The sequence below is a fragment of the Sus scrofa genome, chromosome 12 (genome assembly GCF_054392235.1).
Source record: "Sus scrofa isolate SSC_HxYL_T2T_F1_AM1 chromosome 12, Sscrofa_HxYL_maternal_Yorkshire_Landrace_v2.0, whole genome shotgun sequence".
Taxonomy (NCBI): domain Eukaryota; kingdom Metazoa; phylum Chordata; class Mammalia; order Artiodactyla; family Suidae; genus Sus; species Sus scrofa.
In genome coordinates, this window is record NC_139394.1 from 40,761,262 (window position 1) to 40,776,521 (window position 15,260).

The window sequence follows — 15,260 nt, forward strand, 5'->3', positions numbered from 1 at the left end:
GTAATTTTTGCATTAATTGTGCTTTCAAAATTTTCAGTGTTACTGAAAAACATTTGGGACCTTTTTAGTTGTATTTTACATTATTAATGTGTTCTTTTATGTGTGTTTTTTATTTTCTTTTGCTCTGTGACACTAGTGATGGAAGTACTATGGATCAAGAATATGGCCCTGCTTATACACCTCAAACTCATACTTCTTTTGGGATGCCTCCGAGCAGTGCACCTCCTAGTAACAGTGGAGCAGGAATCCTTCCTTCTCCATCTACCCCCAGGTTTCCAACTCCAAGGACTCCAAGGACTCCAAGGACTCCTCGTGGAGCTGGTGGACCTGCTAGTGCTCAAGGTTCAGTCAAATATGAAAATTCAGATTTATATTCACCAGCTTCCACCCCATCCACTTGCAGACCCCTTAATTCTGTTGAACCTGCAACTGTTCCTTCCATCCCTGAAGCACACAGTCTTTATGTAAACCTCATTCTTTCAGAATCAGTTATGAATTTGTTTAAAGACTGTAACTTTGATAGTTGCTGTATATGTGTCTGCAACATGAATATCAAGGGTGCCGATGTTGGAGTTTACATTCCGGATCCAACGCAGGAAGCACAGTATAGGTGTACCTGTGGCTTCAGTGCTGTCATGAACAGAAAATTTGGAAACAATTCAGGATTGTTTCTTGAAGATGAACTAGATATCATAGGACGCAACACAGAATGTGGCAAAGAAGCAGAAAAACGTTTTGAAGCTCTCAGGGCTACTTCTGCAGAACATGTTAATGGAGGACTAAAGGAATCTGAAAAATTGCCTGATGAGTTGATATTATTGCTACAAGATCAGTGCACTAATTTATTTTCACCCTTTGGAGCTGCAGACCAAGATCCTTTCCCCAAAATTGGTGTTATTAACAATTGGGTACGTGTTGAAGAGCGGGACTGTTGCAATGACTGCTACCTTGCATTAGAGCATGGACGTCAGTTCATGGATAACATGTCAGGAGGAAAAGTTGATGAAGCACTTGTGAAAAGTTCTTGCTTACATCCCTGGTCCAAAAGAAATGGTAAGTATGCTAATGGAATGGTTTCTCTGTTAATTTTCCTTTAGTTGTCTGACTTTGCTTTTCTTTCTTAGAAAAAAGAATTAAAGGCAGTTTAACATGCAGCTGATAGAGATGCTTAGATTTGGACTTAAAACTATTTTTTCAGAGTTCCTGTCATGGCTCAGCGGAAATGAATCTGCCTAGCATCCATTAGGATGTGGGTTCAATCCCTGGCCTCAATCAGTGGGTTAAGGATCCGGCATTGCCATGAGCTATCATGTAGGTTTCAGACCGGGCTCAGATCTGGTGTTGCTGTGGTTGTGGTTTAGGCCAGAGGTTCGACCCCTAGCCTGGAACTTCCATATACCACTGGTGTGGCCATAAAAACAAACAAACAAAACCAACTGTTTTTTTTTTTTTCTTATTGCATGTGATTTATTAAGCTATGGATGCTATTCATAGTGCTAGGGAATATGGCCAAATGGCCAGTGCATTGTAGTGAACTGGATTTTTACTCCAGGTGGTGCCCAGCAAGCAGCATATAATGGACAAGAAGCACTTTGTCATCATTAGTCATGGGGTACAAGTGGCTTATCATGGTGGAGTGATGCCTTACTGGGAGGGTGCCATGAAAGGCTGGAGTATAAGAGGGGGTTTTGTCTGCAAGTCTATTCAGATGTAGAGCATGATCTGCTTGAAAGGCTCATAAATTGCCAGACCTGCAAAGGGCAGCAGGGCAGGAGCACTGGGGACAGTTTGGGAAGTAAGCCAGTTTTGGGAGGTAAGCCAGTGGAGCAGTAGGCCACCTATGAGTCCCATTTTCCCAGGCAGGGTGGGACATTTGGCTGTCATCCAAGATCTGCTGTCCTAGTCAGAGCTGGGCTGGAGAGCCAGGACAGGGAGCATGGAGAGCAGGTAGCTCCCCCAAGGGGCCCATCTGTGGAGGACACGTTGGCAGGTGGGAATGGAGTGTGGACTTACTTTGCTATCTGCCATCCCCATTCCCACCATCCCAGACCATTCATCTAGGCTCACCTGGCATGGAAGGGTGGAAAAAGGTGGTATAGGTGTTGCCGGCTATCACCATCCTCTTTTTGCACTGCCTGCAGGAAGCTATGCTCGGGATCCTGGCGGGGGTCCAGCTAGTTAGGATTGGGGGCCACCCACCATCAAAATGCCTGTAAGGTGCCATCCAAGCAGCAGTTTGTTGTAAAGAGCCTCGAGAAGGCCTCATACTACTCATGCCCATTTCCACTGCCTCTGCAGTCGCACAAGGAAGCACTTATGTCATATACCTAGTTGGGGGTGATGGGACCCCAAAGGCAGGGTTATCAGCCCACTCAGGTGGAGGCATCACCAGGAGAGCCAGTGACCCAACAGGGATCCCAATAGCGCATACCCACAAGTCTAGCTTAGGTGTTCAGGCAGCCGTCCCTAAAACTCCTTTGAGAAAATGACATTTTTTTTTTTCTTTTACAGCTACACCTGTGGCATATGGAAGTTTCTGGGCTAGGGGTCCAGTTAGAGCTGCAGCTGCAGGCCTATCCCATAGCCATGGCAACACCGGGTCTGAGCCGCATCTGTGACCTACACAAGAGTTTGTGACAATGCGGGATCCTTAACCCACTGAGTGAGGCCAGGGATCTAATCCTCATCCTCACAGAGACTGTATTGCATTCTTAACACTCTGAGCCACAATGGGAACTCCAAGAATGACATTTTTAAAGGGAGAATTTCCTAGCAGTTTAATTTTAGCAGTGAAAGCCTGGTTATAATTGTAATTCTGTACTTCTGTAGGAGTATAAAAGGTACTTTGCATATTGATTAGCAGAAAATTGCTAGTAGTCTGCTTTATTCAACATTCTTTCACTCATTAAATATTTATTGAGCACCTACTATGTGCCAGGCACTGTTCTTTTATTGAGGACAGTATTAAACAAAGCAAACATATTTCCTTCCCTTTTTGAGCCTATAAGATTCAAAAGAACAAAATAAGCAAAAAAAAAATTACACAATATCAGATAGTGATAAGTGCTTTGAAGGAAAAGCAGAGTAAATGAGTGGAAAAAGACACAAATATGCTACTTTAGATATATGTTTAGAGAAGATATTACTGAAGGACAGCATTTGAACAAAGACCTACAATAGAGTGGGAGAATGAACTGTGTGGCTAACTGAGAGAAGAATGTTTTCAGGCAGTACAAAGATGGCAAGGGAGTAATGTGCTTAATATGTTTGAGAAACAAGGGAGGCAGCTGTTGCTGGAGTGAATTGGGTGATGGGGAGACTTGTTGGAGGTGAAGTCTTAAGAGCTGGCTGAGCCCCCAAATCATATAAGCCTTGTGGACCATATAAATAAGGCCTTTATAGTTTATTCTGAGGGTAATGGGAAGCTGTAGGACAGTTTTGAGTAGAGGACTGACATGATCCTTTCAGTGTTTATTATTTTAAATGACCACTCTAGCTATTGCGGGTGGTGAAGGTGAGAGCAGAAGCAGGTAGATTGACTAGGAGACAGCTACAATAGTTGGAGTGACAGATGACAGTACCTTAGATAACACTGGAAGCAATAGGTATGTGAATAGTAGGTTCTAGGCATATTTGGGAAATTGAACCTGCAGGATTTGCTGATATAAGAAGAGAAGAGGCATGAAGGACAGCTTGAGCAACTGGATGAATGATGGTAGTAATTACAAGGGAGGGAAACATTGGGGGAGAAGGTCAAGTACATATTTGGTGATACGAGTTTTAAATTGAGAGGAGTGGTTAGGGCTAAAGATTTAAAAAGAATGTGCATGAGTTATCAGTATTTAAAACTAGAACTGGATGAAATAATCTAGGGAGTGACTGTAGACAGAGAAGTCCAGGGATGGAACTGACATTTGGAGAGGAAGAGGAGGATCCAGAATAGGAAACTAAGGAGGTAGGAGGAAAACCGAGAGAGTATGGTATCTTGAAAGCTAAGTATAGGAAATGTTTGCAGGAGAATGCTCATTACAAGTATTTGACACTATATGGTGACAAAGATCTAATAAGTTAATCTATACTAGGCATGTAACACAATGCTTGGCACATGGTAAGTAGTGAATTAATATAAACTGCATTATTATTAAAGTCATCAATTAGGTTTTTTTTCAGGCACTGCCACTGGAAAACTTTTTTTTTTTTTTTTTGTCTTTTCTAGGGCCAGGCTAGGGGTCTAATCGGAGCTGTAGCCGCAGGCCTACGCCAGAGCCACAGCAACTAGGGATCCAAGCTGCGACTGCGACCTACACCAAAGCTCAAGGCAATGCCAGGTCCTTAACCCACTGAGCAAGGCCAGGGATTGAACCCACCACCTCATGGTTCCTACTCGGATTCGTTAACCACTGCACCACGATGGGAAAACTTAACACCTTTAAAAAGATGTCTTCAGAGGTCCCATCGTGGCTCAGTGGTTAACAAACCTGACTAGTATCCATGAGGATGTGGGTTCAATCCCTGACCTTGCTCAGTGGCTAAGGATCCTGTGTTGCTGTAAGCTGTGGTGTAGGTCGCAGACATGGCTCGGATCTGCCATTGCTGTGGCTGCGGTGTAGGCCAGTGGCTACAGCTCTGATTTAACCCCTAGCCTGGGAACCTCCATATGTCACAGATGTGGCCCTAAAAAGACAAAAAAAAAAAAAAAAAATTTTACATTGAGAAAATAATTCACCAAAAAAAGAGAAAAATGTTTTTATATTTCAATTTGAAATTTTAATATTTTAAATGTGCAGTATTGGAACACTTTTTCATTTAAATTGCAGCAGCCTCACGAAAAGTAGCAAGCTCCTACATTAGGACCTTTGTTGGCCCTGATTATTTCCTCTGTCTGGGACACTGTTCCTCCTGGTATTTATATGGCTAACCAATCTCATCAATAGTTACCCTCTTCCTGCAAAATGGCAAACTCCTCTTCTTCCTGATCCTGCCTTTTTTTCTTTTTTCCGATGGTGTTTGCTTATTACCATCTAACCTACTATATTTATTGATTGATTAATTATTGTGCCTTACTCCATTAAGTTCACCCCATGTCAAGTTCTGTGTAAGGGAAAGGGTTTTTGTCTTATTTGTTTGCTGATATATTCGAAATACCTAGAACAGGAGTTCCCGACATGGCTCAGTGTTAATGAATCTGACTAGCATCCATGAGGACGCATGTTCGATCTCTGTCCTTGCTCAGTGGGTTAAGGATCTGGCGTTGCCGGGAGCTCTGGTGTAGGTCACAGACGTGGCTCAGATCCTGTGTTGTTGTGGTTGTGCTGTAGGCCAGCAACTGCAGCTCCTATTGGACCCCTAGCCTGAACCTCCATATGTTGTGGGTGTGGCCCTAAAAAAAAAAAAAAGAAAAAGGAAGAAAATGCAAAATACCTAGAACAGTGCCTGGCATATAGTAGGTGTCCAAGGTATTGAAATATTTGTTTGTTTGAAGGAATTGAAAGTCTACAAACCATGGTTTGTATAATTTAATGGTAATGTTTATTTTTCTCAATAATGAAAAGGTTTTGCTCTAATTACAAAAATATGTACTTGCTGAAAAGAAAGTTAAGAATCTAGACAAACAAAATTAGTAAAAATTGCTGCATATTTTTGCCCATTTCCATTATTACACCTCTTCATGATCACTCATTTTTTAAGCAACTTTATTGAGATACCATATAATTCACCCATTTAAAGTATATAGTTGAGTGGTTTTTAGTAGTCACAGAGTTGTATAGCCATCACCATGATCAATTTTAGAACATTTCTCATCATCCCCAAAGGAAACTCTGTATTTATTAACAGTCATTCCCAATTTCCCTCCAACCATTCCCTCCCAGCACTAGGCAATCACCAGTTTTTCTGTCTCTGTAGATTTGCCTCTTTTATACATTTCATATAAATAAAATAAAATGCTATATGGTCTTTTGTGATTGACTTTTTTATCTTAGCATTTTTTCAAGGCTTATCCATGTGTTAGTACCTTACTCATGTTTATTGCCAAATGATACTCCATTTATGGACACACCACATTTTATTTACCCATTTTTCTATTGATGGACATTTGGATTGTTTCCACTTTTGCTGTTAGAAATAATGGTGCTATGAACATTTGTGTACAGGTTTTTGTGTGAACATGTGCTGTCATTCCTCTTGGGTGGTCCTGATAGGTCACGTAACTCTGTTTTAGCTTGTAAGAAACTACCAGACTAGTTTCTAAGGCAGCTGCAAAATTTTATATTCTCATCAGCAGTGTGTTGAAGGTCCCACTTTCTCTGTATCCTCATTAACACTTGTCATTATGGGTTCTTTTTAAAAATATAATCATCCTATTGGGTGGGAAGTGTTATCTCATTGTGGTTTTGATTTGTTTTTCCGTAATGAATGACTAATGATGTTGAGCATGTGCTTATTGCTCACTTATATTTCTTCTCTGAAAAAATGTCTTTTCAGATCCTTTGCCCATATTTTTATTAGATTTTTTTGTCTTTTCATTATTGAGTTGTAAAAATGAGTGTTCTTTATATTTTCTGGATACAGGTCCCTTGTTAGATGTATGATTTGCACATATTTTCTCCTCTTCTCTGAGTTGTCTTTTCACTTTCTTGATGGTATCATTCAAAGCAGAAAACTTTTTGTTTTTAATGGCTGCCCCTGTGGCATATGGAAGTTCCCAGGTTAGGGGTTGAATTGGTATTGCAGCTGCAGGCCTATATCACAGCCACAGTAACACTGGATCCTTAACACACTGAGCAAGGCCAGCAATTGAGCCTGCATCCTCAGAGAGATAACATTGGGGTCCTTAACCCCCTGAACCACAATGGGAACTCCCAGAAAAGTTTTTACTATTGATGAAGTTCAGTGTATTATTCTTTTTTGTTGCTTTTGCTTTTGGTGATATATCTAAAAACGCTTTACCTAATCCTAAGCCAGAAAGATTTACTTCTATGTTTTTTCTCAGAGTTTTATAGTTTTATCACTTATATTTAGGTCTGTAATCCATTCCAAATTATTATTATTATTTACTGTTTTTAAATTTTATGGCTGCACTTGTGGCATGTAGAAGTTCCTGAGTCAGGGATTGAATCTGAGATACAGCTGCAGCCTGCACCCTAGTTCGGGGGTGGGGGGGATTGAACTCACACCTCTATGGTGACCTGAGCCCCTGCTGTCAGATTCCTTTCTTTTTTTCTTTTCTTTCTTTCTTTTTTTTTTTTTTTTAAGGGCCACACCTGGGGCATATGGAAGTTCCCAGGCTAGGGGTTGAATCAGAGCAGTAGCTGGTGGCCTGCACCACAGCCACAGCAATGCAGGATCCAAGCCACATCTGCAGCCTACACCGCAGTTCATGGCAACACCATATCTCTGACCCACCAAGAAAGGTCAGGAATTGAACCTCTGTCCTAATTGGATTTGTTTCCACTGTGCCATGATGGGAATTTCCTGAATTACCTTTTGTATGTAGTGTAAGTAAGGGATCCAATGCCAATATTTTGCTTGTGGATATCTGATTATCCTAGAACCTTTGTTGAAAGGTTATCTTTCCCCATTAAATTGTTTTGACACCTTTGTCCAGAATCATTTGACCATAATTATAAAGTTTTATTTCTGGATATTTACTTCTATTGATCTGTTTATCTGTCCTTCATAATTGCTCTTAAAAATCATTACATATTCTAAAAATCATTAGTTTCCAACCAAATCTCAGCTTAGAGACCTGGCACTTGTCATAATATGTAGTTATATTCTTTTGCATGTCGGTCATCCCCACAAGGTTATAAGATCCCTGAAGACATGAATGAGTATTTATTTACATGGAATTTCTATTATGGCACAGTGGGTTAAGGATACAGCCTTGTCACTGCTGCAGCTTAGGTCATGGCAGTGGTGTGGCTTTGATCCTTGGCACAGTAATTTATGTATGTTGTGTGCATGGCCAAAAAAGAAGAAAAAAAAATTATTTACATAGTACTCCTAGCAACTAGCATAATTCCTGACTCATAGCGGGTCTTCAGTAAATATATATTTGTTTTTTAAAAAAAATGGTTTTTTTTTTTTTTTTTGTCTTTTTAGGGCTACACCCACAGAATATGGAGTTTCCCAGGCTAGGGGTCGAATTGGAGCTGTAGCTGCTGGCCACAGGCACAGCCCTGGCAATGCCAGATCTGAGCTGCATCTGTGATCTACACCACAGCTCACGGCAATGCCAGATCCTTAACCCACTGAGCGAAGCCAGGGATCAGACCTGCGTCCTCATGGTTACTAGTCAGATTAGTTTCTGCTGAGCCACAAAGGAAACTCTTCCCCTCCTTTTTAAATATTTTTTCTAAAGAATGAAAGAGTATCTATGAGAACCTCTCTGAATTAAAATTGAAAATTGAAAAATAGATTCTCAAGCCTCACTCAGATCAGAATTTCTTAGGTTAGCTCTACATATATATTTAAGTTTCCCATTTAATTATGTTAAACAACCTTAGCCAGTGATGACATTTTTTAGATTTTGTTTAAATATTCATGTATGAATACACATAATTCTATTTGTATAAAATATCTTCCATATATAGTTTTAAAACCTGTTTTTTTATTTACTAGTGTATTAGTCATTAGTCCATTTCAAATAGATGTTATCACTTTTAATGACAATGGTATTCTGTTGTGTATAATAATAGTTTAAGCATAATAATTATTAAGCAGTATACCTAAAATTAAATAATAAATAAAAAATTAAATTCTGCACACTATTTAGATATAGGGGATTAAAACCAGAAATAATAAATTCAACATAATAATAATAAAGTTGAATGATTTAATGTAACAAAGTGCTCAAACATGTTTAATGGTATAACTGATCCATACTGGGGGAACAGAGTAATTATATTAGTAATATTTTGTGATTTTTTTTTTTTTTTTTTTTAAAGGTTTTGACATTTAAGAGCAAACCTTTCAGGAGTTCCCATCGTGGCTCAGTGGTCAACAAATCCAGCTAAGAACCATGAGGTTTCGGGTTCGATCCCTGGCCTTGCTCAGTAGGTTAAGGATCCAGCGTTGCCATGAGCTGTGGTGTAGGTTGCAGATGCGGCTCGGATCCTGCATTGCTGTGGCTCTGATGTAGGCTTGGCAGCTACAGCTCCAATTAGACCCCTAGCCTGGGAACCTCCATATGCCATGGGTGCCAGCCCTAGAAAAGGCAAAAAAAAAAAAAAAAAAAAAGCCACACCTTTCATATATAGATTGTTAGTTTGGAAATGCAGGTCATAATAATTTGATAATCTATAAATCTGTCTCTCTCTTTTTTTTTTTTCCCTTTTCTAGGGCCGCTTCTCATGCATATGGAGGTTCCCAGGCTAGGGGTCTAATCGGAGCTGTAGCCATTGGCCTACGCCAGAGCCGCACCTGCAACCTACACCACAGCTCATGGCAATGCTTGATCCTTAACCCACTGAGCAAGGCCAGGGATCGAACCCACAACCTCATGGTTCCTCCTCAGATTTGTTAACCACTGAGCCACGACGGGAACTCCCAATCTGTAAATCTCTAAATCTAGGTTTATAAAAGATCTGTGAATATTACATCTTTAGCAGTGTGAGTAGGTTTTATCATTACTGTGCAAGTTTTATATTTCAGAGTTGTTACAGTCTACTGTTTTTCACAAATTAAGCTTTTTTTTTTTTTTTTTTTTAATGGCTGTACTAACAGCACATGGAAGTTTCTGGAGCTGCAGCTGCAGTAGTGCCGGATCCTTTAATGCACTGGCCTGGGCCAGGGCTTAGACCTACACCTCTGTAACAGCCTAAGCTGCTGCAGTCAGATTCTTGACCCGCTGTGCCACAGTGGGAGCTCTACAAATTAAGCTTTAATCATTGTAACTAGCCCTATCTATCTGGTCATTTTACTGAAGTCATGGTAATTACTTCATGAGTTAACTTCACGAGTTAATTTATAAATCGTTCTGTGTGAGGCAAAGCTTCTTGGTAAGATACATATAAGCACCAAAAAACAAGCAAAATAAACGCAGAAAGGAATAAATTTATTTGATTAATTTATAAATTGGTATAGTGAGCTAATAAATGACTTATAGAAATGAGTTATAATAACTTTTTAATATGTCCTTCTTGGTTTTCAGTGTTAGAGAAACCATTTCTATAGATGATTTTAAATAGAAGTTAATACAGTTCTCTACACAAGTAGATGTTTAATCTTGGTGATGAAGAGCTGAACTTCCCTAAATGTACTTCTTTTTTATCTAAACATTTTTGTGTGTGTGTTGACAATAGCAATTCTTCTTCTTTTTTTTTTTTAATGGTTGTAGATGTTAGTATGCAGTGCTCACAAGATATACTTCGAATGCTCCTATCTCTTCAGCCAGTTCTTCAGGATGCTATTCAGAAAAAAAGAACAGTAAGGCCTTGGGGAGTTCAGGGTCCTCTCACTTGGCAACAATTTCATAAAATGGCTGGCCGAGGCTCTTATGGTAAGTAATTTATATAATGTGTATTGACTTATTTTATATCAGTTTTATTCCTTTGCCCAATTTTAATAAGCACATGTTATCTTCCTTAAATATTTTTGTGGCATATGCTTGACTTAAGGCCAGTGTGTCAATCCTAGCCTTTTTTACTTTGAACATTTTCAACATTCAGTTTACTGGGTTCTTCAATTTAGAAAGAAGAGCTTGTTTTTACATAATATACTGGCCAGTAAGATTTTATGTGAAGAAAGAATCATACTGCCAAAAATTTTTAAAAGGCTGAAATAATACTTTTCTTGTAAATTATCATTTATAAAATTGGATGAAAAATAGGGTAAAAAAAAGGATAATATTAGTGATAAGAGATTCCAAGTTCTTCTTTTTTTTTTTTTTTTAAAAAGGGAGTTCCCTAGTGGCCTAGCAGTTAAGGATTCAGCATTCTCACTGCTGTGGTGCAGGTTTGATCCCTGGCCCAAGAACTGCATTCTTCAGGCAAGGCCAAAAAAGAGAAAAAAAGAAAAAAAATTGATGGTTGTGGCAAGAGTAGCAAATGAACACTCTCTCTGTGGGACACAGTAAATTTATGGTCCACTGTAATAGTTCAAGCATTTTGAATGTTCTTTCTATCAGAAAGGTGGGGTGTAATTGGAACTTTTAAAATGTATTTGGGGTGTCCCTTCGTGGCTCAGTAGAAACTAATCTAGTATCAGTGAGGATTCAGGTTCAATCCCTGGCCTCATTCAGTGGGTTAAGGATCAGTGGGTTAAGTTTCTGTGAGCTGTGGTGTAGGTCACAGACGTGGCTCAGATCCTCTGTTGCCATGGCTGTAGCGTAGGTTGGCAGCTGTAGCTCTGATTGGACCCATAGCCTGGGAATTTCCGTATGCTGAGGGTGTAGCCATAAAAAAAGAAAAAATTCAAAAATTAAAATAAATAAATAAAATGTATTTGGAATGGTAGTTCCTAACATTGAAATCCTTGACTTTTTGCATGGTTTTAAAATGTATTATGTACAGAGCTAGTAGATTTGCTCATATTTCCCTTGTCCTTCTTTTATTAATGGCTAAATAATTTAAATCTCACTTTAAAAAACTTGATATTCAGTGAAAAATGCAGTTTAATTACAATATTTAAATACTGTAAAGGATGTATCCTTTTTTAAAGCCAAAATAGAGTTCTGCGTCTTACTGATCATTACTTCCATAGCCATCTTTTTTTTTTTTAAATGGCTGCATGTATTCAATTGTTCTTTACCTTTGATATTATTTTACTGGTCTACTGTTTATGGACATATACACTGTTTGCATCACTATCAAAACATATGTATTTTTTTTATTTTTATTTTTTTTGTCTTTTTTTAGGGCCGAAGCCTTGGCATATGGAGGTTCCCAGGCTCTAGGGGTTGAATTGGAGCTGTAGCCCCTGGCCTATACCACAGCAACGCCAGCTCTGCGCTGCATCTGCAACTTAGATCATAGCTCATAGCAATGCCAGATCCTTAACCCACTGAGCGAGGTTGGGGATTGAACCTGTGTCCTCATAGATGCTAGTCAGATTTGTTTCCACTGAGCCATGACAGGAACTCATGTGTTGGTTTTTTTTAAATACTGCCAAATTACTCTCTTTGATGGTAGTTTAAACTCCCACCAACAAAATGACTTTCTGCAAACCCTTCTCAATAGAGTGCTGATTAGATATCTGCTTTCTCTTAATGACATTGAGCATCTTTTTATGCGTAAGAGGTATTTTATTTCTGTAAACTTTGTTTATATCCTTTACCCATTTTTCTGTTAGGATGTTGATTATTTTCTCATAGATTTAATAGGTCCCATTTCTGTGGTAAGGAAATTAACCTTTTGTTATTGCACTGCAAATCTTTTTTCCAATTTATTGTTACTTGTTTAGCGTTGTTTAGAATGTTTTTTCATGCCACAATTTAAAATTTGTTTTGACAGATTAATCAGTTTTTAAATGGACAGGTTTTATGTTATACTTAAAAAGACTTTCCAGGAGTTACTTTTGTTGCCCAGTGGTAACAAACCCAACTAGTATCCATGAGAACATGGGTTCCATCCCTGGCCTTGCTCAGTTGGGTTAAGGATCCAGCATTGTCATGAGCTGTGGTTTGGGCCGCAGACATGGCTCAGATCCTGCATTGCTATGGCTGTGGCGTAGGCAAGCAGCCGCAGCCGCAGCTCCGATTTGACCCTTAGCCTGGGAACCTCCATATTCCGTGGATGTGGCCCTAAAAAGACAAAAAACAAAAAAAGACTTTTCATAGTTCACATTTATTCAAATAAAAATGACAATATAGGTGACGGGGATTAAGAGGTACAAACTTCCAGCTATAAAATAAACTAATCATGGGATGTAATGTACACATAGGGGGAATGTAGTCAGTAGAGTTATAACAGCTTTTTTAGGTTACAGGTGCTAACTGGTTTTATTGTGATTAATGTATAAAAATTTGTATACCTAATGTATACATAATGTATAAAAATTTCAAATCACTGTTGTATACCTGAAACCAATATAATTTTTTAAAAACTCCCCTCCCATATTTTCTTTTGTACCAGTAAGTTTTTTGTTCAGATTAATTTTTTGCATGTAAGTGAAGGTCTAAGTCACATGTTTTATAAGAGATCATTAAGCAAATACCTTTTTTTTTGGTGGGGGGGTCTTTTTGCCTTTTCTAGGGCTGCTCCTGCGGTATATGGAAGTTCCCTGGTTAGGGGTCTAATCGGAGCTACAGCTGCTGCCCTACACCACAGCCAAAGCAATGTGGAATCTGACCTTCGTCTGTGACCTACACCACAGCTCACAGCAACGCTGGATCCTTAACCCACTGAGCGAGGCCAGGGATCGAACCCACAACCTCATGGTTCCTAATCGGATTTGTTAACCATTGAGCCACAACGTGAACTCCCATTGAGCAAATACCTAATGGTGAAAGTCTTAGTCACTGGCTTTTAGGTAGTTTTGTCTTTAATCAAATATTTTTACTACTAATGACTTCAGTAACTCTTGACATTTAAATGTTTTCTTAAAATATGTCTCTTCTTATTTAGGAACTGATGAATCCCCAGAACCACTGCCAATCCCCACATTTTTATTGGGTTATGATTTTGATTTTCTGGTGCTTTCTCCATTTGCTCTCCCTCATTGGGAGAGACTTATGCTGGAACCCTATGGATCTCAAAGAGATATAGCCTATGTTGTACTGTGTCCAGAAAATGAAGCCTTGTTAAATGGAGCCAAAAGCTTTTTTAGAGATCTTACGGCAATATATGAGGTAGGTTCTTGAAAAGAGGAGGCATTTTAAAACTATATTGTGATTTATTTGTTTATATATAAAATATACTGAACATTTCAGTTGATTGGTAAAGAATAATAATGACGTCAGACTAGATGTTTAGTTCTCATACCAGCCAGTTACATTTTTTACAGCTTTGACCCAGACCCTTTGTTAGATGTGTGTGCATTGGGTCATGGTAGAAATCGCCATATTGAGGGAAAAACAATGAGAGCATATATGCGCCATTTAAGATAATCTTTTTCCTGAAACCAAGGGTGGCATTATTAAATGGCTAGGGAAAAAATTACATTTATAAAAATTCTAGGAGTTCCCTAGAACTCAACGGTAACAAACCCAAGTAGTATCTATGAGGATGCAGGTTCGATCCCTGGCCCCGCTCAGTGGTTAAAGATCTGGTGTTGCTGTAAGCTGAGTGTAGGTCGCACAGATGTGGTTAGGACTGGGTGTTGCTGTGGCTGAGACGTAGGCTGGCAGCTGAAGCTTTGATTTGAGCCCTAGCCTTGGAACTTCCATATGCCGCAGGTGCGGCCCTAAAAAAAGAAAAAAAATTCTAATCTTGATTTTCGAGAACCTCAGGTGCCAACAGTAGACCTTACTTTCCTTATATGTAGAATATTAAATTAAGATAGGCCTAGGACCCGTTGTATTTCTGAAATTCTTGACTGATCTTTTAAGCTGTAATTCTTATGTTGTCTCCATCACTGAGTTCATTGACTACAAGTTTTAAGTACTCTAGAACATAAATTCTTACTTTATTATATAGTCATCTTTGAGTATCCTCATGGTATTGGTTCTTGGATTCCCCTGCAGATACCAGAATCTATGGATGCACAAATCTCTTATATAGAACAGTACTATTTGCATTTAACCTACACACATCCTCCCTTATACTTTAAATCATCTCTAGATTACTTATAATACCTAATGCTATGTAAATAGACATGTCAAAGTTTTGCTTCTTAGAACTTTCTAGATTTTTTTTTTTCTTTTGGAATATTTTTGATCCATGATTGGTTGAATCTGTGGATATGGAAACCAAAGGTATGAAGGGCTAACTGTATCTTCCTTTTCCCATGGATGTTTGGAAATCTAGTTTTAAAATTTAATTTCTTTTATAATCTGATTCATTAGTTTGTGCTGGTTTAGTTCCTCATTAATGTTCCACTTAATTGCAAGGTATCTGTAGTGTGTTTTGTAAAAGTAAATATTTCCAAAGGGTGTTATTTAGAACACTAGTCCTATAAAATCTTCCCAGGAAAAAGTTCCATAGTTTAATAGGTTTAGGGAGATATTGTGTATCTGTTTACCTTTTAGAGATTCACTATTCATACTAGATTATTAAAGCCTTTGAATCTATCATCTGAATTTTCTTAATCTAGTTATTGCAAATTGACTCAAGATTGGGCTTCTTGTAATTAGTATCAGTGGGCTGCAGAATTGAAAGGAA

General features: G+C 38.7%; 1 protein-coding gene across 2 annotated transcripts in view; it reads left to right on the forward strand.

Moving 5' to 3' along the window:
• The window catches only part of MED13 (mediator complex subunit 13), a 96,915-nt gene that overhangs the window by 60,754 nt on the left and 20,901 nt on the right, over positions 1 to 15,260 (forward strand). For both annotated transcript variants that reach the window (XR_014821283.1, XM_021067300.2), the window contains exons 16-18: positions 137 to 1,053; positions 10,340 to 10,501; positions 13,566 to 13,789. Coding sequence is in view for 1 of the 2 variants with exons in the window: in XM_021067300.2 (XP_020922959.1) it covers positions 137 to 1,053; positions 10,340 to 10,501; positions 13,566 to 13,789 (1,303 nt within the window). In the remaining variant the exon portion in view is untranslated. The remainder of the gene's footprint in view (positions 1 to 136; positions 1,054 to 10,339; positions 10,502 to 13,565; positions 13,790 to 15,260) is intronic.